The sequence below is a fragment of the Vanacampus margaritifer genome, chromosome 3 (genome assembly GCF_051991255.1).
Source record: "Vanacampus margaritifer isolate UIUO_Vmar chromosome 3, RoL_Vmar_1.0, whole genome shotgun sequence".
In the NCBI taxonomy this organism is placed as follows: domain Eukaryota; kingdom Metazoa; phylum Chordata; class Actinopteri; order Syngnathiformes; family Syngnathidae; genus Vanacampus; species Vanacampus margaritifer.
Window position 1 is genome coordinate 19,213,525 of NC_135434.1, and position 26,904 is coordinate 19,240,428.

Sequence of the window (26,904 nt, forward strand, 5' to 3'; positions counted from 1 at the left end):
TTATTTGTATTTGTTTAATGGATCCAACACAAACAAAAATGATGCTTAAGGCCAACATAGTTTTACAAATGCAACACATTAGCGCCACGATATTAACCGTGATGCAAGTTCTCAAAAGGCATTTTTAAATGAAGAGAGTAAACACTGATGTTTTAGAGACAATTTGAGGGAGTTGTGGCAACACATACCTGTACAGTCAAAAGAAAAAAAAGCCTACGCTTGTGGATGTATTTCTTGTATCAACATTTGCCTTTTTCCAATACAGTATTTCTGATGGCATCTTGAGTTCCAGTTTCAACATCTATTTCAAACGGTTTCTTTCTTCATCAAACTGACCTTGACTATTGCAGCTACGCCCCTAAAACAAAATAATCTTTAAGGCTTCATTGGAGTCATGGAGGATGGACATTCTAACATCTTGCTCTCAGTATAGCTAGTAGATCGAAAATATAAAAAATTAAGAAATGTTGAAATATATAAACACGTGTGCAGTCAATGTCTCCCCAAACAAGAATCTTAATGTGAACATTGATGAGGTCCTCCTTAATCACAAACTGCAAAACATAATTTGCATTTGAAAGTTCCCCTTTCTGCATATTGTCGGTACCTGACCCTCTCCAATAGCCCTTCTAAAGTATATTTAGGAGTACATTCAACACATCATTTACAGAATGGTCACTCATTTTAAAGATCTAAATACTGATCACTTCAAGCTCTGGAAAAAAAGTGGTTAGAAAATGCACTGCTGAATAATAAAAACTGCTCAACTACAATAAGCATTTTTTTTTTAAAATAATATATAATTGATATAAAAAGCATGTTTTTTTTGTTACATAAAAATGAGACCGAGATAAATCATTTCTACACTTCTTCCACCATTAATGTGACCTACAACGTGTACAACTTCTTAATCTGAGATTGTGGTTGCACTACACTAATATTTGGAACTTTCACGATTCCTTCCATTTTGACTTGTTCCGAGTTGAAGAAAATGGTGTTCTTTTGGTGTTGAGCAGAACGGTATGGCCAAAAAATTCCAACCTTGGTTTCATTTTTTCTTTGTAAGATGACTCTTCCATCTTGACACCCAGCCGAAACAACATTTTGACATCACAAGTCAAAAAAATAAAGATTTTTTTTTTTATTATTATACAGGTTTATAGATTTTAGGTCACATTAATGGCGAATAAGATTATAAATGATTGAACTCTTAATACAAAATCTGCATTTGACTGGGGTGTGTTGACTTCTTTACACTGTAATCTTCTGGCACCATTGCAGGTCTCGTGCAAATGAAGGCAACACAGTAAACATAAGAGTAGACACGACATAGCTCCTGCATTCGGCTCAACATTTTGCAGTGGAGCTTTTCCAGCTATGCAGTCTCATGAATGCATTTTTAAAGAACCACTAAAAGACACGATAAACACTTCTGGATTCCAGTGAGTGTAGAAGGCAAGAATTGGACTAATAAGCACGTATTCAAATGCTGATTAGACTGGAAGCAGGCGGTGTCCATGTGTCACGGTCAAGACGAGACGTGCCTTTGTCTTTGGCTTCCTGCTCGGCCCCTCTGCTTGTCATATTTAAAAGTGACGATAAGGAAGATGAGAAGAGTTACGCCCTGAATCCCGGCCAGGAGAAAGAAGTAGTAGTGCAGTGAGCAGTCATTGATGTTTCCTAGAGAGATGGTGAGAGAAAACAAGAGTCTTTATTCTTCCCAAGTTCAGGTCTGTGACACTTTTTAACAGAGTGGATGAGTGACAAAATGACACAGGTAAATTGTGAAGATCAAACGAGGTCGTCTTGCCATGTTCCTCCGCTAGAACACCGCAGTAACGTTTTTGACAGATAACATTCAGTTTTGTAGCGAGAGGCTCGGCAAAGACAAGACTGTCAGGTGGTACCGTTCAGCAAGCTGGCTTCTTACTTTTCCACTCACTTTTCAAAAACAAATACGGTTCATCTCCCTCTTTTCAGCTACAACAAAGTCATGACTGAAGAATTAGAACATACGCGTCAACGTGAGCGTCTTTGATACCTATTAAAGGCAATACTTGTTTTCCCCTGAGAATGGGACAATAAAATGAATTGATTCAATTTCTCAAACTCAACTGAAGGAAGAAAAAAAAAAACACCCACCTTACATCAAAGCTACAGTGAAAAAAACAAATATGGTCAAAATAAGGTACATGGGAGGTGGACACAACACGTAAATCTTTAGTTCCTGGACATATATCAGATTGGAGGTGGTTTAGACAGACCGGTTTGTAGTCGCATATTCAAAAACAAATATTTAATTTGTGTAAGAAGCTGTGCTTCAGGCACAGCTTCTCCTGTGAGTAGATACTGTATATACAGTAGATTGCTTCTGTCATGTAATATTGTCAATGTAAATGTAAAGCCCCCCAAGGCGATGTTCTGTCTTGCTCAGAAAACTCCTATTAGCTTCTCCAAGTGGAGCTGTCACTACAAATGAAGTTGGAGAAAACAACTCAAGCTTGATGGTGGTTAAATGTGGTGGCAACTTCTCCCTATTTACCATCATGATGCTAATACATGGAAAGAGGATTATTAATAAATTACAATAAAACTGTTTAAGATTCCCTTAAAGCTTATGAAACTGCTAGCTGGGACAGACTATTTTGCAGTTGTGCTTATAAATTTACATACCATACAGTTATATAAACTTATGAGCACAACTGTTTGGTGGAAAAAAAGCTTAATGTCCATAATATCTAATATACTGTGGCAATGGTTTTGATATTTTCAGAGGTTGAAGTTGACATGAAGAGAGATGTGCATGTTAATTTTGGTGACGATTCATAGCATGAGTTTCTTACATGGTTGAATAAAGGAATTAATGAAATAGCATTTTTGTGTCATTAGGCGACATTTAGCTTTTGTACATGTACAGTTACTAGGGTATGTAAACTTATGAGCACAATGATGTCAATAGACTATCATCTTATTGTGTCATTTGTCTAATGCATGTTAAATGTGTTCAACAATAGAACTTGTCGAATGAGGTGAGCATCTTATGTCTCAGGAACAAATATTATTGAGTCTTTGGATCAGGATACAGAAAACTTTACTTTGAGCTTCTTGACAATTTAATGATTGGCTATTTGCTCAGAACCAACTTTGTGCTGTTGACTTGGCTGACTTGTTGAATGTAATTGTGTACGACTCGGCAGAGATTGCACTCTTAAAGCTCATTACAATTGAGTCTATACATTGCCTTGTCAAATGATGCAGAAATTTGAACTACATATAATATACATACTAAATACAGCACAGGAGGCCATCTTGAGGTTTCTCTAAATTGCCTTTTCCAAATAGTCATCAATGAAAAAACACATTTTACTTTTGAGGATAGCGTTGTTACAAGGAAGTTTTGCCTTGCCTTGTTCATTGTGCTTATGGAAGTTAATAATTTGCCTTTAATTACCGTTTCTGACAGTAGTGCAGTAATGGATAGGGCCTTGTTTTGGCTAATCAAGTGCATTGAATGACTTCCATACGTATGCAGACAGGATAATGTGAGATGCCCTTAATGTTGGGTGTGGATCATTTGTTTGTTGTTTTAATGGTTTATATACCAGTATGGAGAAGCTCTTTAAGCGGAATAGCTTAACTAAAATATAATCATTATTGTTAACCGCAAATTTTCACATGTAGAGTTTCACAAAAAATAGGAGATACTCTTGCATAGCATTTTTGATACAACTATACTTATTTTCTTGAATTCCACAGCAAAACCTTTCAACATTTGTAGTAATAGTTTTATTCACAGTAATCCTGCCATAGGCATGGAAATGTGTTGTGCAAAGACTAGCCAATCAAGGTGGCTACTCTCCAACAAGCAATATGTACTATTTGTGTCACACATGTTTTCCATGCAGCAGGCATACCACGCTAATATTCACTTCCCCGCATCGGAGGCGTGGTGTCATATAAGAGTCTGTGCTAACACAAAAACCTTCATGTTCTTGTATATGACTTAACACCCTGTTGATCAAAGTACAGGATTAAGTCGTATGAAACGAGATCTTCAAGCATTGCATGATCAGTTGATCTCAGTAGGGCATCACAACATGGCAATGTGCTTGCACAAGGTTATTTTGCCAGTCTCTCTGTTGTGAGCACACCCTTGTTGATAATTAGACATTCAATAGAAGAAAGAAAATCTGGGATGACAGGATGCAGCGTACACAACCGACGCTTCTGCCGATGCGCCTTCAACAGAAGAGCGCGTGAACCATTTGATCTTTGAGGCGCGCTGGTGAATGACTGTGAAGTGCCACAGCATTCAGAAAAGACAACAGGCAGAGACAAAAATCTGTCGCAGGCCATTATTAATTCTGTCATCTTAATTTGGTCAAATGTTTAGATTGGGACAGGTGGACCAAAATAACAAAGAACTGTAAATAATTTACGAAACGTAAAACAATGCGATTGACAGAAGACAAATGGTGGGAAATGGGGAGCACATTTGCTGTTAAGACTATTGGATTAGCATTCAATAAACTAATTTAAGAGAGTCATAACTGCTGCAGTCTTAATTGGCAAACTGCTATATTCTTAGTGCTGAAGAGGAAAACATTCATCGAACTATTTTGCTAAGACCAATTTGCGATCTGTTGTGTAAATTGTTGAGACAAATCATTTGAGGATATTTTAATCTCTTCTTGAGAGCTTTTAAATGTTCAAACTCTAATTTCGTCAGCAGTACATTAGAAGTTACATTTAAATACTCTAGTCTGCCCCACAAGGGACCCCAGCCAGGCGATTACACAAGCATGGCCCAAATTACACAAGGACTAGGCCTTACTATTTTTACTATATTTGACAGGTCTTCAAGGTAGTGGTGATTCCACAGTGAGCCTCAATGCGTGATAATTCACCTGACCACGGGAACCCAGAAGAAAGTGGTCAATATCAATTTAACATTTGACAATAGATCAATTGATCCAAACCCAGAAATGTCATGACTCAACATTTTAATGCTTTAACACATTCAATATCACCTTGAGCTGCAGAAATCAATGGATGTTTGGTTCCAGCTATAAATTTTGTAATTTTCTGTAGTCATTCAATTTATCATAAGACTAGTTTGGCCCTCCAACCTGTGCTGAAAACCACCTTCTAAACCCTTCCAAGTCTTCTATTTGTACTGGAAGTTCCATTTATAATATAGCCTGTGTTAAGTTAGCCAATTGTGATATAAAAGGCCTCCATTAAAACACTGACATTTTGCACAATGTGACCCCAAAACTGCTTCAGCGGGATGTGCGAATGTCATCTTGCTCTGAATGTCCTTAAAAAAAAAAAGTCCTCGACATCAGATATTAGATTGACAACTTGAACACTGGTCAAACGAAAGACCATTTGCCATCGTGGGACTAAAACAGCTGAGAAAAGAGCTCATTCGGAAATAAATTCAGCAACATAAAAGGGTTTCAAATTAAATGCAGAAAATGGTATTTTAGGAAACAAAAGCTTTGTATGTGAAGGACACGTTTGCGCAAAGTGTAAAAGGTGAAGCTGAACAGACTGCTTGTGAAAGTAAAAAAGGATTGTACTGGAGGGCACGAGGGAGTTATAATACAGAAAGCATATGGGGAAACAATGTTTGGTGGGATGAGATAAGCAGTCATTTTTACACATTAATTTAAAGTTTTAAAAGTGGAAATGACTGAAAAAAAATCTGATGACAATATGCAGAAAGAATACTCTGAACAGTCGCAACATTATTATCACTACTTTCCCAATAATGAATCAAATATTTTGCTTTTACAGAGATAATGATGGTCAAATTTGACTGCCCGTCAAAAAAGGATTAATAATATATATTACTATGGTTGATTACAATGACACAAAACGGTAAAGTAGCATCATGAGAGAATATTTTGGTTACCTCAGTTAACACGAGTAAAAATATATTAGGAACAAATTTCAGTATGATATTGTTGAACGAATACCTCTTTGGCAGTTTCAATCACAATGTTAAATTATTATCTTTGTAATGTAAAATGTTTTTCTTGACTGGGTATCATTATATTGTGCAAGTGGACAAAATACATGGATGGTCTGTGTACTAGTACTAGATATAAAATAAGTTCTATCAAATATAATAATACATTGTTGTTGCCCTCTTTTTTTATTTTATTTTATTTTTTTACTTGCCCCTATTTAAATGTTTTACATATATATACACATATATGTATATATATTTTTTTAATATAAAGCACTGGTCCACTTTTAGGGACGTCCCCTCCAGAGTTCAAGCTACAACAGAGTAAAAAAAAAAAAAAAAAAAAAATGTACTTCTCTATGCCATTCAGATTACTGAACACAGCTAGAAAAAGTCATCAGAACATAGTTATTCTAATTTATGCAGTTAAAATAAAAATATATGTTGAAGATTTAACCTCACCAATGTTTATTATACCTACTTGGTACCCAAACATTTCAGTTGGTCTGTGTGAACATGTGTATTAGCAGAATGTATTGTACTATTACAAATATAAAGGCAAGTTCTCCGAATCCAAACATCCAAACTGTCTGCAAAATGATGGATTGCATCTCTGTAAACATACCTGCCAACAACATCAAACATGGAATTTCAGCTTTTTCCAACATGATGGAAAGACACTTTTGATATTGGAACTTTTAAATGCAACACTCCACACACAAGCTGACTTTTTCCAGGATGAGCAGGTGTAGACTGAGTGACAGCATCAAGCCGTGTGATGCCAGACTAGCAGTTCCATCTCCATGTTAATGCTCAAGGGACAGCTTTACTCAAGTTGAGCAGAGAGGTGTAATCAGACCCCCGGCCTGTGATTAATGTTCCTCATCTATCTTCAGGCCAGTGCGGCTCAGTAAAACTCCGAACAGTTCACCTAGGAAGCTGTTTACTGAACACCATTATGCCTGAAGCCATGGAAATGAGTTGAATCTTTTCCACCTTAACAGCTAAGAAGACTCAATACACTAACATCTTACAAACTGTGGAAAACGGCCACAAAACATACTATACAATTCCTAACCCTAACCCTACTTTAATACTTAAGCTTTGTGTCATTTGTTTTTTTTATTTGTGGCCAGGAGGATGTTTTGTTCCATTTCAAACAAAAGATGTCTTTCAGGCAATCTGGCTCAACTTTAACTGCCCCTTAAATGAAGCTAAGATGAGAAACTGATGGGATTTATGAAGCGTGTAACCAACCTTCCAGTGCTAACATAATCAAAATCACACTCATTCGTGAGGCACACTGTATTAATGGGCTATTAGGCTTTTGCGGGTATGTTATTTACAACTTTACCACCTGCTCAGAGAAATGTGATCCGGGTCGGCAACCTTCTGATTGTAGGAACCCATCAATCTGCTACCAACATCTCTCTCTTCATTCTGCCACTTGGACAGATTTACACAACGTTGCGTCGTTAGGCTGACATGTCTATTTATTATGGGAAAATTCCCTTAAAACAACAAAACTGCACCGGGTGTTTTGCTACCCTTTCCACAACTAATTTACAACCTCCTTAAGTGGATTTTAAATCACCACAAGCTTTGAAGATTCTAAGTCCTATCCTGGTAAAATACATTTCGGCAACCTGAGTTGATATACCTCTAAAAGGTCAGGAGTGTCAAACTCATATTATCTCAGGGGCCACATAGAGGAAAATATATTACAAAGAGGGCCGGACCAGTAAAATCATGGTTTATAACTGAAAAACAATTATACACATATTTTCGCTATTTGCAGGTCAGCTCTAAATAGCGCGTCTCAACTGTAAATATATGGTTCCAAAAAACAAATGGAAATGGAACACAGAAACATTTGCCCCTATGAGTTCTGGGTGTGTTATATCTACCTGTTTTGCATATATATTTATATATTGTTCCCAGAATGCATTGTCCTAAAGGTTTAAGTTAAGTTAGAGGCAGGGTTGGGAGGGTTACTTTTTAAATGTATTCCGTTACAGTTATAAGTTACCTGCTAAAAAATTTAGTTAGTAACGTAATCCAAGTACTATAATATAAAAGTAATGTAACTTGATTACTTTGAATTACTCTAATACCGAGTATGATCATGAAGACAAAATACAAATAAATATTACCACAATATATATTCTATACAATGTGCCCCTGCTATTACCAAAATCTTTGTGAGATGACATCCATCCAATCGCCTTGAGTGACACGATGGCCAACAGACCCGAGCCCACAAAGGAGCCTATCCCAGAGAAGAAGAAGAAGAGTCCCATGATGGCACTCTGCATAGACTTGGGTGCAGCAGAGTATGCAAACTCCAGTCCTGCAGAAAAGAGAACACAATTATTTCATTAGTGTGAATGAAAACAGTAGGTTGCTTGGCGGGTAGATGTATTGACTGTAAGGATGTGTGCAACAGTAGGTAGCTATGTAGATGGGATCTACAACAATAAATGATGAATCAATTATCAATTGGTAATAATTGTCTGGGGAAGAATAAATGTTTCTTGAAGCATTTGAGGCTTAAAAACATGCACAACAGTTTTGAAATTGTATATTGCCTGCCTTTCATTCAATTTCTCTTCGGTTGGCTATCTGCTATGCGATGCTATAGTCTGCAAGACAACCACATTTCTGGAAGATAAATCACACTTGCAGAGAAAGACGGAAAGCATGAGAGGTGGTGGGAAGTCTTATTTTCCAGCACCAGACCTGTCTGCCTGCAAGCTGACATTGATAATTTCATGGCACCTCGTGTGATTTTTCAAATAAGGCCCAATAGCTACATCTGTTTGGGGAGATTACAGAATGGTGGTTGAATATGGTTTGCTATTTAAGACTTTATGGACAACTTCCTCACAGATACCTATGCATGCATTGGAAAAGGGGCTACAAAAATGTTGGGATTAGAGCATTGTAAACTCTAACCTTTGTAGATGTTGTCAATGGTAGATTTGTATCCAAGGATAACCTTTTGATTGCAACTCAATGTGTGCAGCAAAAAAAAACCCCACAAATTTTAAATATTAGGTAAGATATCGCGAGGACATTTTCAGATCATGTCTGATGTTGACATGTCCACCATGAATGAACCAAATAACCATTTGAGCCAAATAATAAAAGCTGAACAAACATAAGATTTCAAATGCACTGCACATTTTTTCTTACAAAGGAGCAAGTAAAAATGATTTTATTGCAAACAAAATGTCAGGGATCATTCCAAGACAACAAATAAAAACAAACCTGCATGACAAACAAATAAATGTTCCTTTTTATCTTTTAAGTCAGGGGAATATGTTTGATGGCAGTGGCTTTTGTCAGGTTTATTCAAACTAAAGAGGACTAAGGGAAAACATTTCTTTTCATTCACCATACTTAATGTCACAATTCTGTCAGACTATTCTCCTTGAAGTAAGCGCTAAAGAATGGAGAGAGAGCGAGACAGGGATAATTTTTTTTTAATGATTTTGGGGAAGTACAGCTTCATCTGTGCTTGGATTGGAGATGAACCCTCCCTCTGTCTAACAGTCCAATGACGCACTTTTCAGATTCTAGTGGTTTCATCTATGGAGAAAGGTTTGCATCCATGCACTATAATTATAGATTTTAATATCAAGAGGGTTCGGTCAGATCACAATGGGCTAAAGCTAAACAATGGCAATTAAGTAAAATGCAAAGACATTTTTTATTTCACCTTTATTTAGCCAGGGGAGTAAAAGTCATTTAAGATCTCTTCTACAAGAGTTTCATAAGTCGTAGGCCTTGTTCAGACTGGCAGCCCAAATCCAGATTGAATGGGGATGGCTCTTTTGTAGTCTGAATAGTCACAAAGCACATGAAATCCGATTTATGAGGGGCAGATTGAGACCACATGTGGGAGGTAGTTTCATATCCGATTTAGACAGGATGTGTCTCAGTCTGATCAGCTTGAAACACTCGGAACGGATTTGACTGTCCTGACGTCACTCTACGTGTGCAAAACCAATGCGCCCGCGCTGTCAATATCCAATCGGTGCCCGGCTGTTTCCTCGCATGCTCGGTCGCCTTGACGGCTCCACTGCCCCATCGGCTCCTGTTATGCTCAACCGGAAATACAGTGACAGTTTGCGTTACTTGCGCTAAAGCCGGTCTCGAGCTCTACCCCATCAGAGCTTCACATGCGCAACCGGAAATAGCGAAATAGTGCCCGATCATAGCCATAGATATACAGTCGTTTAAATAAATAAAGAAAGAAAGAAAAGAAAGTAAAGAAAGAAAAGAAAAGAAAGTAAAGAACGAAAAGAAAGAAAAGAAAAGAAAACCGCTTAACGCGCTTGCGAGGAACGGGAAGTATGGAGCGGTACACAGCGTCACATGACGCCAAACACTACACGCGTTGGGCGCCGCTACAGAAACCTGTCAGATGGGTCAATAATGTGGCTCAGTCTGAACAGGGCCAGATTGGATTTGGACACTTGCTAAAAAAAAAAAGTCTGGACAGTCAGCCCTAAAAATCGGATTTGAGGAGGAATCCGATTTGCCTGCAGTCTGAACGCAGCCTTGTTGAGTGAGGGAGATTGGTAGGGATGGACGAGTACCTACACCAGCTACATACAAATTTTACAAATCATTAATTTTATATAAAAAAAAATCAGGATTCAATAGCTCAGTCTGAGCATGGTACATAATTTTGATGCAGTTTTTGTGGCAACGAATTTGCAATAAAATATGTGCCTTAGTCCTTCTGGCTATCTGTTTTGATCCTTTTCCTTACCTAAAAATAGAAGTTCTGCTGTAAAACTAGTTTACACTATGTTCTTGAAGGCCCTTGTTGTCTCTACTCAGGTGACTAGATAAAACTGGATGGTTGAAAGACAAAGCAGCGTTACAGGATGGGCATATGTCATAAGCCCTGATTGCTGTGGATGCCCAAGAGATTGTTAGGGGAGACCTAGTCAGCTGCAGTGAAACAGGGTGAGCACTAAGAGTAGCATTTAACATCTGGCAATCATAAAATCTCCTCCTGTATTGAAGCACATTATGTCCTTAATAGGAGTCATGGTGGCTGTAATTAATATGATAACATGAGTATGTGAGGATATGACAATATTGGTCACTTTTAGCTGACAATCCAGTTTCAGTGAATCAGAATGGTAGTTAGCACTTCATTATGCTTATCTGAAATTAAAGCTTGAACAGGTCAGGAGCACCAAATTGAGTACCTGCAATGCTGGCAAATATTTCACTGATGCCTATCAGCACGTATTGAGGCACTTGCCACCAAATGGGTAAATCTGCTGCATAGTAGACTACGTTGCCAAGCACTTGATCAATGGGACCATTTGCTTTGATGATCTCCAGGCGTTTTGTCTCCAGGATACCTGACGGGCAGACAAAAACAAGCAGTGTGACAGCAAATGTGAGTACAAGTAGAAAGCAAAAAAACAACAACAAAACACACCCACACCCGGCCGGTACTACACTGTGGCCTCACTGCCAATTTAATGACTCAGCGATTTTGGATTATTTTCATCCATTTCATTAAGATCACATCCACATCCTTCTGTATTTATAACTGCTATTAGAACTCCTTTATGGAAATAGCTACTGTAAGTAGATCATCAACCACTACTGCATTTTTAACTTTAATTGATGGCCATTATCATGCAACCAGCAGCTGCAGTATTTGTAGATAACGCCCAAAGGCTGCCTCATATCATAACTACACTTAATGCTGCACTTGGAGAAAAGTTGTAGTCTTGTAATCCGACCATGCAATAATACCAGCTGTCTATCTCAGTCCATGCGGCGACTGGGCTGCAGAGACTTAGTCCTTCACTACAAACGCACAACACTTGCTTACCCCCTCCTTGCTAAACATCACACAGCCCAACATGATCCCTAGTAGTGGACATCTAAAGGCAATTGAGCTCCATAAGAAGCACATTAGAACTCACACTTTAAAAGCATACGGTATAGTGCAAGATATTGTACAAAAAATACTTCATAAGCAGTGTGAGCCCTGCTTTTCTTCAACCTCCCTCAGTTTGTACACAAACAAAAATAAAATAAATCAATGGTTCTCTGCAGGCCGGCAGATTTTTGGAGGCCTCTTGTACTGCATTGGAGGCCCCACTTTGTTCTCCATGCCTAACAGCAAACCCCATGAAATTACCCTGCAACCATTTCATTATGAGAGACTTGCAGGCTGAAGATTTAATGTGCTAGACTGCATCCATTCTCTGTACCACTTATTCTCACTGGGGTCACGGATGTACTGGAGTCTACCCCAGCTGACGGTATACATCCTGAACTGGCAATCCGGCAATCGCAGGGCACATAGGATAGATAGGCTCGAGCTTGCACACAACCCTAGTGAGGAATAGAATGAAAATGGATGGATAGAAAGTATAAAGTTCATTATTGTCAACATGTCATCACTTTGTCCAGTGACTGAATCCAGCCATAATGCTCGTGTGTAAACTCACTGTTCTGTGACCAATGCCCACACCTCTGCTCCCTCATAAACCCTTTCTCTCCACTCCCAGGAATTGCTCGCTGCAATACTCAGAATTTATTTTGCTGTGAAAGAGCTTTACTTTCCCCCAAAGAAGTGAGGTGATAAAAGCAGATACCGAGAATGGTCTTTCAGCTAACTGAATTTGTTTGAACATCTTTACATCTAGAAATGCCAATGACCTCTGAAAAGAAAATGCCTTAAAATGAGATACATATTCTTCATACACCTTTCATACCATCACTGATGGTAAATAGTCTAGAATATTCTCCCTCAGCAATACGTCTTATTCTGCACTTCCCAATTTCATCCAAACATAGAACAAAGATACAGGCCACTTCTTATAATCATAATATCAAAAACACTTCTCTCTAGCAAAAACAAAAGTCGCATCGCATGTCATCCATTTTTGTTCAGATTGTCATCCTATGCTCGTTACCTATAGTCTCAGGTGTACCCATTAATAAAATATGCCGCAATTATAAATTAATTTAACATCTTGCATGTGTTTGTTTATTCAGAAATGTGCCTTGTGGCTTGTTTCTCTCAAAATTCTTTGCTTGGCTGTATCAATGCAGTCGCTTTCTCCCCAGACATGCTGGACTTGCACTTTCAAATAATCCACAGGCTAGAACTGAAAATGACTCTGTGGCAAGGATGCAATCTTCAGGTCAACACAGTGCAATGCCTCAACTGCTCCAGTAAGTAAACATATATAGCCTGCCAGTGGATGGATGTTCACATTTAGGGATTATTCATCCATCTGTGACAAAACATATTTACTAAATCATTTATCATACAGAACACATTAAAAATGTTGGTGCCATAGTCCCAATTTTTGCGGTAAGGATCACGTTTTTATAGTCATGAATGTGGAGGTATTTCCCACATGTATGTGCTTTGAAACTACACAAAATAATCCAGATTTGTATTTGTTTCCCCAGATCAATTTATAAGAAATAAGTAGGAATGCACAAAGGACATATCTTTTGTGTACTCACCCGCTGCCACAGCCGACCACATGACAAAGAACATCCCCACTGCAATCCTCTTCAGAGAGGAGGGCAGCAGACCACGCCGTTTCAGAATCGGGTCTACCACTTTGTCCTTAAGAGGAATCAGCATGAGGATGAGCACAGCGTCAAACATGGTGAGCCAGGCTGCCGGGAAGCGAAATGTCATCTGGAGGTTTCAGAGGAAATAGATGAGATAAAACTGTACAAAATTCAATAAAGTGTGAAAGCTGTGGAGAATTTTGTCACAGTCTAACAGCTGATTAAATTTGCACTTTTGGCTTACTATTACTTTGGCACCCCCAGGTGGTCACATTTAAATGTGACTGAAAACTGCACTGCATGTCAACACATCTGGATGCATTGCCATAACATTTCTGTTTATCAAAAGAATAACTTTGTGAAATACTACACCACCAACCAGGCAGACACAAAATCAAATTGTACTTATGAAGCACATCTAGAAGTTTGAACCATGAACAAAAAACCTGCAAACATTTAAATTGAAATGTCAGTGTCATCTGAGGTTTGGTGCGCCTCTGGTTCACAATTATGTATCTCTAAGCTAAACTAATTTTTGTTCAATTTGTCTATTGTTAGCATATTATAATTTTTTAAATGGATCAATTTTATTTTCTAAATAAAACCATGTATCAGTAATGAGTTCCCTTTCACTTATCCATTGTGTTATATCAGCAATTTCTAGGATGAGGTAAAAACAAGACTACTGAATGCACAAGACGCAATTTTTAACTCAGCTAAATTCTATGATTGTATATAAGTATCATGTATACATTTGACTGGCCACATAACGTAAACTAAAAAAGAAAAAGTGACTGCAAATCATGTATTGAGGGATGATGAAAAATCAGACATATATGCAGTATTTTCTTCAAGTTCTCAATGTTTCCATTCCATTTGTAGCAATGTGCTTAACATCGTAATGTACATGCCTGACTCTGCTGCAAAAGTACATGACAAATTGCTCTGTTCCTACTCATGCATATGTATTCACTAGAGGGCCCAAAGAAAAGCGTGGGTTTCGTGCAAAGAGGATGAGGATGCATAAGGAGAATCTGATTTATATTCTATTATATCTATGAAAACAGCAGGGGAATGCATATTAATACCGTATGTCTATTTTTAGATCACTAAACCTTGAACTGCTGTTTGTTAGTTAGCATTGCAAGTGATTGAATTGATTTGCTCAGTTAGGAGTAACACAAATTGTGGTTAGATGGCAGTGGCGCGCTCACTATGTGCACTCAGGAATACATTTAATAAATATATTGACAGCACAAAAACTGCATAGTGCATACCCTTTCTATATTCTCCAGCCTGCCTCAAAATAAGATATACTGTATATAACATCCATCCATCTACTGTATGTTTAATACCACTTAGATAGCTAGACAGATGATAAGACAGAACAAGATAGATACACACACAGTAGCTGAAAAGATGAAACAATTGCATTTAGCTTTGAATGTAACGCACCATAAATAATTACAATGCATTCATTCGCTTGCAGCTCCACTTTCAGTGCCTTCTGTCTCCTTGAATAGATCTCATTTGTTCAGTTGTGCCATTGAACTGTGTCAGGTGAGGAAGTAAAAACACTGCAGCATCAAATCTCGTTTCCCTTTTGATTTTGAGAAGTGTCAAGACTTGTAGCAAACAAAGTTTGGGTTTCATTTTTGATAGCGTGTACAGTATAATGTCTATGGAAACAGAAAACAATCTCCCTTGGTGGTTTTTATACAATTACCAGCAGTCAGCATTAACTTTAAGACTAGACCTTATTTTGATGAAATATTAAGGTAAACTGATTGACAAATTCCATTCTACTTGTTATAATCACTCAGTTTCTTGAAACGGTACCTGAAACAACAGCTGCACTATAATATACAATCTCTCTGTATGCTTTAATTCTGCGTCATAGATGAGAAAGCAAGACTGCCGATGTATCTGGACATGCCTCATTTTCATCTTTCCAACATCGCATCATATAACATAGTATGTGAAGATGGAAACATAGGTAACCTATATGTCTGACTTATTAATCGAGAGCCGTCAGATGGAGGCACTGTCGTGGAGTTTTCCAACTGCAGACAGGTTGCTAATCTGCAAGGTATTAGTCTGTTAAGTAAAGTTCTGACTTAATCCCCAAGGCATTACCACAACCTTTGCCTGCCTCCAGCTGTTACCTACCGCTGTCACTGTGTCAGTGACCTACAGTTTCAAATGTGAACAATCTAGCCTAGAACTACGCTTTGCGGGAAACCCACTACCCATTTTTCCGCATCCAGTACTTTGTGTTAGTATAAATATCCAATCTTTGCTAAATAATGTATAATAGTTTTACTAATTATTGTTTAGTTACCGCGTGGGAGTCAGTAGTGCTATTCGAGGCAGCAACTGGAATCTTTAGGTGGAGGCCCTGCAGAATGTATGTTGTCTGCATCTGCAATGATAGGGAGATTATCATGAGATCATTCAGTTTCTATTCACCCAATCTTGTGTTTACCCATGGCAGGGCTTTCTTTGCATTTTGTATAGACTCACTTTTGCCACTGCACAAAATACATCTCATCACTTCTAAACTCAATTTACCTGGAAATACACTGTCCAATATGGAATAAGGGCGAAGAAAACTGGTAGGATTTTCACCAAAGATTTCACTTCTTCCACTTTCTCTTCTGGAAATTTTCCTCCATAGGTCACTTTGGCACCCTCCAATAGAGTTGGTTTGTTTCTATAAAACAAAAATTATACAAATTGTAAGTGTGCCTAACAGTATAAGAGGATCAATGCGCATACCCCAATTTAAATTAAGTTTGGATGTTGTATAAAAGGTAAATAAAATACAACAATTTGCTAATCCCTTTCAACCTATATTACAGTCATCAAATTACAAAGACAAGATATTTGCTGACCAAACCCAGAAAGCCATGATTGGTCGTTACCTACTTCCTCAACACAGGGAGGGGGATGTCATCTTCAGTCGACAGCAAGTGGAAAAATTAGTTTTAAAGTTATTAGGGCTCCAGGTGGTGTAGTGGTACCGTCACTTGCCTACGATGCAAGTTGGCGTGGGTTTGCTTCCCAACCTGGCAAACCATGTTTGTATGTGTGCAAAAAATAATAATAAAAAAATGTAATTGTACAAGAAAAATTATGAAGTTATCAAATTAATTCTGGACAAAATACTTTTTTTTTTTTTTTTACAGCTGAAAATGGCTCAATGCGTTAAGTATCCCTTTAAATGTTGATAAAAGGAAAGGTGATGTACCAGAGTGGTAAACATGACCCTGTCCCAGCTTATTATGGAATGCCTTGCAGAGACAAAGACTGCATATTTGCCCCCAACCACAAAAATAAATTAAAAAAAAATAAATAATAATTACGTTTCTGTTTGAACATTATCATGTCTTTGTAATGTCTTCAACTGATCATAGGTTGAAAATATTTGAAAATTGTTGTGTTTATTTACAATTTTCACAATGTCCCAACTTTGAGGTTTGTATTTTTTGACAGTAAATATTACTTTTAAGTAAGTGCTTTTAGAGATGGAACAGACTTTATAAGCCTATAATCACCATCTCGGGTGAAATGGTTTAATAAGGTTTTCTTTAAAGTCACTGGGATGGTAAATTAAGATACAGTGTCAAGTTTTGGGACATTTCAGTTTTAACTAGTTTTGGATTTTAGTCAAACAGATGCAAGTTAGAAGAACATTGCACTAGAGTAAAATTAAGATGTCAGCTACAGAAGAAAACACAGGCTCAAATGAGCTATAAATAAAGTTTTAACTGCGCCTAGGTGCATTATTTTAAACACAAACTTCTGTTGTAGAGACGTGTTAGTTAGCTTTGTTACATTACCACCCCCACTGCAGTCAAATGATACAGCTCTTTCATTTCTATTAAGACATATAAAGGTAACGTATTACCGTAGCAAATCAGGCTCCTTGGGCTTTGAGGAGCAACAAGCGAAGCTCAGTATCTTGAACATATCGGTGAAAGCACTGCCATCAGCAGGCTTGGTGATAAAAACTGTGCGGCCCAGGAGGAAAACAAGGAAGGAAATCCCAAGGCACACAGTAGGAATGATGTAGCCAAGTTCAAAACTGAAATTTTGCTGGATATAGGCCACACCTCCCAGTGAAAAGATGGCACCTAGGTTAATGCACCAGTAGAACCAATTGAAGAATCGGCGTGTGGCCTCCGGTCCTCTGTCTTTGACCTATTCGAAACAACAAAGCATCACTGTTACACATACGGTACACTGGTATTAATAAATCATAAAATCAACCTCATACAAATGCCCGTGTCCTCTAATAAATTAACTGTGCAGGTGGCAAGTAAGTCAAATATTAGTGGTTTCATTGGGCAAAAAAAGAAGAACAAACATCTACAGTATACTGTATATCAAATAAAGCTTTATCTTCTTACTGTACTCAAAAAGACAAAACTTCACATCTGCTGTGTAAAAACATTTGGGTTATTTTGAGCGGTGAAATGGTAAAGTAGCCTGCGATTATAGCATAATCAGTATTGAAAATGGAAAACAGTACATTCGGTTCACTGTGCAAGCAAATGATAATATTCTTGTGAGAGCAGTGACCCACATGGAGCTACACCTTTGGAGGAAACAAATATATTATCTATATGTGATAAAGTGGAGGAAAAACAAGAGGCAGTGGTTCGGAGTTACAAAACTTGTGGAGTTCCATTACTGTTTTCACGTGGAGTTAAAAATGTGCTCTGACCACAATATGATCAGTCTTATACCAACTACTGGTACAACTTTTAATTTGTAGGCGGTGTGAAGTCCATTATCTCTTCACGGAGTTTGTTGTTTTCCAGTGGGTTGCTTGTTATCTGTTGTCTGGAATGACGTTTTGGTTATTCCATTTCTCTGAATGGAGGTGTATGTTAAGTATGCTGTTGTGTGGCATGTCAAAATGAGTAATTATGACAACTACACTGACTAGACAGAAGGGATTCCAATTCAACCTACTGTTATTTTCACTAGGCTTCAGATTAAACAGAAAACAAGTCAAAAAATGTTTTAAACAGAAGTATAAAGTTCATAAAGCAATTTTAAATCGTTTAGTGACACCATACACTTCCAAGGCTCCACCAAAAGGAACATTTATGCCTCTAGCGACTAATCATTCTAATGGCAATCAGTTATACGCAAATGTCTGACTGATCTCCATTATGGTTATGTTTGTGAAAACAAACCAATATATATTTGTTTAAGTTTCTCTTTTGTTTCCCTGCAGTATAAGGGTCCTATTTGAGGCAGTGGGTTGGTTGGTTCATGATCAAAAGCATCAACAAACACAAATTCAGAAACATGTAATGAGCACAGAAGCAGCCGATCTGAGGCAATGCTATGAGCCCTCCTGTGGAAATGTACTCATGGCTGGTGTGATTATGTTTAGAAAGACAATTACTGTTTTCTTCAACATTTAGTGTGTATATTTGCAGTAAGGTTTTTCTCCCCACCATAATCGGCATACTCTTTTCTCATGTATGTATGTATGTATGTGATTGTGAGTTTGTGTGCGTGTAAAACACAATTAACTGGCTGTGGTGAAGGATGTGCTTGTCTAAGTGAACCCTCATGCCAAAGATAAAGTAAATCACATGTCTGACTGAAGGCCCACAGCAGAAGACTAATCCTATTTAGAGATATTACAAGGATGGAATTAGTATCTGAATACTTAGTTTGAACTCACAAATGCTATTCATACTATACCTGATCTGCCCCAAATGGAGTGATGTTTGACTTGACAGTCCCTACACCCAATGCAATTAAAAAAAGTCCACTGTAAACTACAGGGCCACAATAGGCTGCACGGATGGGGCAGGTCACATTGCTGGGAAGGGTACTGTTTGTGCTGAGACACTCGGCAGGTTGCACTGGAAATGCTGCCTCTTCGCCACATATATTTACCCTGGTGTCTTCATTTGAAATGAAAGGAAAAAATAGAATACCTATAAAGTATAAAATCAAACTTGAGGCAATAGTCCAAAACTTCCCAAAGTATGCGTCAGCCAACCAGCCTCCAAATGGGGATATCAAGTAAGTTACCCCCATGAACATCAGAGGAGCCTGGCTGGCTTGTGTGCCCTCCCAATAGAAAGGACTACCATTTAAAAAGAGGACAAGGTTGGATGTGATGCCATAGAATGCAATCCTTTCCAATGATTCAGCCAGCAAAATAGCAGCACATGCTAGTCTTCTTCCCTGGAAAACTGATGGGGGTGACGTTCTCACATTTGTCCCATTATCCGAGTCCAAGAGAGGGGTGCTCTCGTTGGTATGTTTGTCGATAGCCATCGTCTACTGAACTGATAGCTTCCTTCCTTATACAGAGTTCAGTCCTGCAACGAAGAGTACAAGCCATATTTAATAATGATCGAATCAACTCGTACTGCTAAACAGCGTCGACATTTAACTATCTAAATAGCCTAGATGAGAGAAACATTATACATCGTCATCTCAAGTTGATGTTGGCACATAACAGTCGTCAACTTATTATGAACCGTAAGCTAACTTTAGCATACTGACAGTTCGGTACGAGTTTAGATATACATTACCTTCAATATTACTGACACGCGTAAAAGGGGTGGGTTAGCTCCATTAACCTTTACGGTATTTATCCTTCAATTTTTTACTTGTCAATGGAGAATGGAAGTCGACCAAAAGTGTCACAGCACTACCTCGTGACACACAAGCAGTCAACAAGCTGTTGGATATGCGCGTGGTTCTAGAAGCGATTTATAATACAAGCGCTACACCATGCTTCCTGCTGGGTAGTGCATCCATGTCGTTTGTGTATCTGCTAAGAAGCCTCTGACGCCACAGAATCGAAAAGAGGAAGTGGAACTTCCAAGTTTACACGCATACACGTTTTTCATGTCGCCACCTTTGCTGCTGCGATAAGCTTGCAAGAAACGTCGAGCATGCGCGATAGTTCAATTTTTTTTGTTCGCCGCCTGAATAGCGTGCAGTTTTGAAGGGGAAACCAAACCGTAACATTTTTCGCCCAGAGTCAGCTGTTTCCGAAGCTGTGTTTCTCGGGAAGCATATCTGAGACGGACACAAACAGTCTTAAGTAAATTCCCAAGTAATGAGTAAGCCACCAGGAAACGTGTTTTATCAGGTTGGCTAGTCTGCAGTATTAGCACGCACAGGTTATCGTCCCCCTCATATTTACTGACGCATATGTGTGTATACTAGGCCATTATTGGGATAAAAAAATGAAATTACTATTTATTGCTTGTCTCGAACCCAAATCAGGGAACCACACCACGGCTGAGCGAATCAGGTAATTCACCCCTTTTACAGTAATTATTTTTTTCAGGTGATGCATTGATAATTCAGGTGAGCCCGCATTAAGCAATGGAGCAGAGCTCACGAGTTAATTGTTAACCCAGGCATGTTAAAGTTGGTTTCTCCACACTGCTACTGCTTCTTGTGCTTCTGATTGTGACTCTTTCAGGTAGTGTGTACGGATACGGAAGTGCTTCAAAAATGAGGGGAACTTTATTATCTTAATCTATCTAACGGGCACTCTAATACAAAATAAATTACAGCTGGCAAAGGAATTCATACCCCTTGAACTTAACTGTGGCAGTAGTCCACCAATAACGTAAATCTAATTTTAGTGTTAGTACTTAATGTTGACGGACCAACATCTGTTTTTATTTTTTCCTTAATACAAATTTGAAAGTGGCGTACAAAAGTGTTCAGCCTTTCTGAGCAATACTTACAGTACAACCATATTTTATTGCAATTGAAGCTGCACCGTCATTAACACACTGGCACACATTTTGCCATTCAAATTGGCAAAATATTTGACACACAGTTTGGATAGACACATCTAAACAGCAGTTTTCGTTTCATGTCCACAGATTCTCAACCATGCAATTTGTTCTAAATCAGTTTTTTTCTTCTTCTATGAGCTACTTTAACACTGTTGGAGAACTAATCACGTTTTAGTAAGACTTCTTAACATTGTTTTTTTCCATAGCATAAGTAAATGTGCTTAGATTTATTTGTATCAGGCGCAGTACATATTAATAAACAATTCAGTAAATATGCTAGAATTAGCCAAAAGGCTATTTTTCATCTGCAGTTCATGCTTGTTGGTACTGGACTTACACTGTGCAAACAGATAAACCAGTACTATATTATTTTGTTGTATACAGAGTATGTGCATTTGAATACATTCATTCCTGTTTGAAAACTCAAATAATATTCACTAACATTATGCACGCTGCATCCTAACCGTTGTCAAACATCAAACCTTTCAGACAGTGAGAGAACTGGTACTGCTTTTATTCAACCATAGAACTATATGCAGGAGTGTCCCTGCTGAGATTCACTCCAATTGAATTAGTTAAATGCTCATCTGTCAGTCTGGTCGTGAACTTAGATTTGATGACATTCATGTCAGAAAAGGCAGACGATTTGATGACATTCATGTCAGAAAAGGCAGACTCACACAAATATGTCACTCAGTCTTGTTTTATGATCCCACCACCGCAGTCATAGTTAAGTTAATGATCCTGCCATCGGCGAAAGGCTTTTTGAGCTAGATGTGAGCCAGTTTGAAAAAAATGCTTCTGTTAATGCACTGGCCATTTTGAGAATGTTTTTGGCGAGTACTGTGCTTTTCAGCTGTATTATTCTATGTAGTACGTATGTTTCCTGCAGGAAAGTCCTGGGAGAAGTTGCTGTGGACATGATACACACAGAAAATTGCTTTCTGGATGGTTTACCGCCACAATTCATGGGGCAACCGCCTCTGTTGCCGCATTTTTTTGTGAGTCCATGTAAGAGTGCAGACGAACGGTATCAGCAAAGATACTGGTCTTGGTCTTGGTGCATCCCCAATTGTCTACACTGGACAATTATGCACTTCGTTGTGTTGGTTTACAACATGAAATCTCAATAGATTACATACAAGTTGTGGTGGTGATGTGACAAATGTTGACATGTTCAAGGGGTATGAAGACTTTTACAAGCCACTGTACTTATTCTGTGTTGAAACAAGGGGCACATTTATTCAAATAGATTCTCCTGTTCAAATTTGATCCGGACTTCACACTTTCAGTACCTAACAGAAATAAAATGTAAACAATGGTTAAAATTGATGCAATGTACACTAGTACTAAAGTTATGGAATAATTTGGCTTCTTAAATGTTCATGAAGCTTTCCCAGCTACAGTCCCCTCCAAAAGTACATATTTTTGACAGATTTTCATTTTTTGAATTCCTGTTTCTGCTTATAGCTGGGTTCCATGGTCGGTCCATCTCCGTGCAAAATGGTTGATGACATTCTAGTAGTAGCATTCAAGCAAATTCATCCACGTCATGACTTGAGTTCAGTGTGGACCTTGTGGTCTTACGTAGCATGGTTCATGCTCGTGGTCAAAACTACAAAACTACACAATAATTTATTTGTTTTACTAACAACCACAAGCAAAGTAAACTAGATCAGCACACCATTTTTTTCTTCCTTCCGTGGTGATTTCAAGTAGCGAGCAGTTGGGATGACCGCTCCATTAGGGACAGTGAGGATGAGACAGACGCGACCACATAAATTTTCTTTATTTAAAAGTGCTATGTTGGTGTAAGGGGCAAACAAACATTACTGAGTTAGACATGGATCACTCCAATAATTGAGGGGACCCCGTCTGCACATTCAATATTACGCTGGTGCACAGGGACGTGCGGCGAGTCACGTCAGCTTGCAAAATCACTTGTTTTTATGTTCTACCACGAGCTAAAAACTTACTAAAAACTCAGTGGTACACCACATTTTGGATAGTAAATTGTTGTCGGATTCAAGCAATATACTTAATGAGGAAGACATGTCAGTACTACTCACCCAAGCAAAATCAACTTTGATGTTCTGGTACGGATGTCCACAGTTACAATCAATCCTTTAATTTTGTCCGGAGAGCCCATTCTTCCAATAGCTGACAAGTTTATGCCAAAAATATCCACAAACACATCCATATGGACCGAAATTCCTTGGTGTGCTCCAAGACAATTGGGCTTCTTAAAATTATTGTGATGTTTCAAATTGCGTCACTCGCCCTAAATTTTTTTACTTTTAATGTCAAATGAGCAAATGAAATAGATGGTGCACTTTAGTCAGCAATTGCTTTCTTGTTAATTTATCTGTTATGTGGGATTTTAGAAGATTTTGAAGTGCAAATTACGTTTTTACGTGCAGCCTGGTGGGCCGCCCGTTCTAATAAAACGCTGGGGTAAAGCCTGAATACCCTAACTGGTTGAACATGCTGCAATTAAGGAAAATCAAATGTTTGTGATGAGTCTTTCGCATCGATGAAAATTAATGTTCTTCTTTACTGAATTGTTTCCGTAATTTAAACTCAAATCCAGAAGTGGATTTAAGCTTTTTTTAAAAAAAAAAAAATTTTTTAAATGCCATTCAGAGGTGGATTTTCTGGTAAATTTTGGGTTGTTGTCCCCTGTTTAATCTAAGAGCACTTGAACTTCAGGGCACAAACTGATTGCAGAACATCCACTTTTAGGATTTTGTGGTAGACAGCAGAATTCATGTATCTATTAATCTCAGCAAGTCATGCAGGTCCTAAATGAGCAAAGCAACCCCAGACAATCACAACACCATGTTAAATTGTTTTAATGCCATATGTAATGGGCCACACGCCATCCAAATGTTGAACTTTCATCTCTACAGTTCACAGTATATTTCTCTTGGCTATCATCGAGATGTTTCTTAGCAAATGGGAGGAAAGCCTTCGTGTTAGTTTCTGTCAGCAGTGGGTTTCAACTTAAAACTTTTGTTATTGTTTGCCCAGTGTATTTCTTATGGTTCATTCTGAACACTGACCTTAATGAAGTCCAGTAAGGACGTTATTTCTTTGAATGTTGTACTGGGATCTTTTGTGACTTCTTGGATTAGCCGCCATTTCACTCTACAGTAGTTTTAGTTGGCTGCCGTTATCTCATGATTTAACAAGGAGGGAGGTTACTTTATCACATAGGGCCAGATAGGTCTGGACTTTTGTTCCGGAGTAAAAAACAATCATTTATATACTGCATTCTTATGAATTAATTGTCTTTGTGAAACATTAAGATTGCCTTGATGATCCTACCTAAGCATTTAAATGTGATTCAGTATGTGAAGAAAATATGAAATTAAGAATACTTTTCTATGGAGCTGTACATATTTAATTCCCCTCATTTTTAGGTCCTACATTGAATCGGCAGGACACACATGTGAGCTCAGACATGCAGAGGAATTTGAGTCGTCTTCTGACGTGGCAAACCTGTTATCACGAAATCCTCAATTTGAGGGTGCACTGGCCATTCATCTATTCAAAGCAGGCAGACTTCTGCTAGGTAAAATGCATGTTTCTCTTTCATTCTATTGTGTCATCCAGTACAACCATCAAAAAGATCAGGAAACCCGTTTCCTTTTCCGTATCTGCCTGAACAAATCTGTTTTTGTGTAACCTTCAAAACAGACATCCAAGTACCCTTTGGCATTATCTTTGGTGGAACAGACATCAATGAAGATGTGAAAGTTGAGACGAGACGTGTGGTTATGGAAAAAGTTCTACTTAAAGCACGGTGAAATTGCCCCATTTGAATGTGAATCTATGAATCGCATTTTTGGTTTGACACATCACACAAAATGTTCTCAGTGAGCAAAAAGTGGAAAACTAGGTGATTGGCCTCGCAAACCTTGTTCTTGGGGCTGCAGTACATTGACTTGTAGTAATGGGTCACAGAAGCATTAGAACTAGAGTTCATTTTTCTTCTTTGATTTCATTTAAAGTCAGTTATTTTCTTTCGTATTCAATAATCTCTTATTGTGTTCAGACACAAACAGACAGAAGGTATGTCATGCAAATCTAACTGCCCTGTGTAAAGTTTGGACAGGAAGGAAGAAAACCTCTTAATCTATGCAATTTCCTTCTCGTATTCTGACATGCAAACCTTGGTTATGAAATGCTGTCATAGCCTACTGGCCTCTTTATGGAATTCACACATGCAAATTAATCTCTATTATTCTCTCTTTTTTTTCAAGTTTTCTTCTATCTACCTAATTTGTGTTTCAAATCACAGACCCCCCCCCAACCGAGGAATTTTAATATTGTTTGCTTCCATTTCATCTCCTGTTGCTGCTTATACGGGGCTTTAAGGCTAGTTTATGACCAAGTAGTTTACTGAAATACCTAATAATAAAATGTGTTTTTTTGAACAGGTTTGCAGTTGCATTTACAGACACACTGAAAAAAGATGCTCAGCTATATTTGGTAGGGTTGTATTATTATTTTTTTATTCAATTGGACCATCTGCAACATTTAAAGTGCAGTGATTGCTTCAATGCTATTCTGTGTCCGATGGATCTTTTGTTTGCCCAACCAGTTGCAACTATTTCACTCTTAAAAGATGATTTATTCATGTGCTAAATTATTCACAACTATGTTTACTGTCTGTCTGTTTGTATACATTATCGTTCATGCTTCCACAAAGGTACAGCTAACATAAATATGTAACTAAAATGAATGCCAGAGATGGTATTTTAATTTGGATCAAATATAGACTTTAGACTACTCATAGTACATTACAAGCCACTATATAGTGAAAGAAAATGCTGTTTATTTATTTATTTGCATTTATGGCGCATCAACAAAGCAGGAGCCTGACTACTTCAATAAAGATAACAGAAGGGCTTTTATTGCACAGACAATAGGCTGCATACCCCATGCCAATCTGGCATTAAAAACAATATTACATTGTTTTATTTTCCGATTACATTCTAGCAATAAATTGCAAATTGAGGCTTGCGGCATGTTTTATCTGTCATTTTGTGCTAGCAATAGGTTGACAGGACACACATTCACTCGTTTTACTTGACAGAAAAAAAAAACACATTATTGGATTCAGTGTGATAACATGTCATTTTTTTCTCGCATCTACTCTTGATTTATTATGTAGAAATTCCAATTACTCTACCAATATTTATCTTTTTAAAAGACAAATTTAGCCAGAAAATCTTGACAATACAAGATAATTGCCTGGTCTGTCGTTTCATTCAGACATAGTATGAAGCAGTTACTGTACCTAATGATGATGCGATCTAAATGCAAATGCAAAAATAAGGCAAACGAGTCTTATTTTTTCACCTAGTGCTATTTTTAACCTAATTCTATCTGCCCCCTGTGACCCCGACCCCACCCTAAAGCACTCCCAGAGCAGCAAAATCTCTGTTCAGCCGCAAGGTAAGTTAGAACATTCATGTCAGACATCTGCATCTCTGACTCACTCAAGTTCTGCATTAATTATCTCATATTACCTTTTTTCCC

General features: G+C 38.0%; 2 protein-coding genes across 4 annotated transcripts in view; one reads left to right on the forward strand and one right to left on the reverse strand.

Moving 5' to 3' along the window:
• slc15a4 (solute carrier family 15 member 4) lies at positions 1–20,454 on the reverse strand. 2 transcript variants are annotated; one of them, XM_077560388.1, is made up of 9 exons: positions 20,128–20,454; positions 19,283–19,911; positions 17,466–17,758; positions 16,127–16,268; positions 15,897–15,977; positions 13,502–13,682; positions 11,206–11,364; positions 8,169–8,327; positions 1–1,680 (listed from the first exon to the last, which is right to left on the reverse strand). In XM_077560388.1, exons 2-9 carry the CDS (start codon positions 19,865–19,867, stop codon positions 1,529–1,531), a joined length of 1,752 nt encoding a protein of 583 aa, XP_077416514.1. In that variant the 5' UTR covers positions 19,868–19,911; positions 20,128–20,454; the 3' UTR covers positions 1–1,528. The 2 variants fall into 2 exon arrangements, with proteins under 2 accessions (XP_077416514.1, XP_077416516.1); XM_077560390.1 differs by having other exon boundaries at positions 19,805–19,911; positions 20,128–20,451.
• glt1d1 (glycosyltransferase 1 domain containing 1) overlaps positions 20,408–26,904 on the forward strand; it is a 21,146-nt gene continuing 14,649 nt past the window's right edge. Inside the window, exons 1-5 of one of the 2 annotated variants that reach the window (XM_077560391.1) lie at positions 20,408–20,858; positions 24,780–24,931; positions 25,057–25,162; positions 25,800–25,851; positions 26,784–26,820. In XM_077560391.1, coding sequence (XP_077416517.1) covers positions 20,791–20,858; positions 24,780–24,931; positions 25,057–25,162; positions 25,800–25,851; positions 26,784–26,820 — 415 coding nt within the window. In that variant the 5' untranslated portion in view covers positions 20,408–20,790. The remainder of the gene's footprint in view (positions 20,859–24,779; positions 24,932–25,056; positions 25,163–25,799; positions 25,852–26,783; positions 26,821–26,904) is intronic. The other variant, XM_077560392.1, reaches the window with a different exon arrangement.

Excerpts from the sequence above, each read along its gene's own strand:
- slc15a4 (XM_077560388.1), bottom strand. The coding sequence starts at position 19,867 with ATGGCTATCGACAAACATACCAACGAGAGCACCCCTCTCTTGGACTCG. Across the intron at positions 16,269-17,465 it reads AAGGAGCCTGATTTGCTACG|AAACAAACCAACTCTATTGG; the intron begins GTAATACGTTAC and ends TTTGTTTTATAG. Across the intron at positions 11,365-13,501 it reads GTGGTCGGCTGTGGCAGCGG|GTATCCTGGAGACAAAACGC; the intron begins GTGAGTACACAA and ends TCTGCCCGTCAG.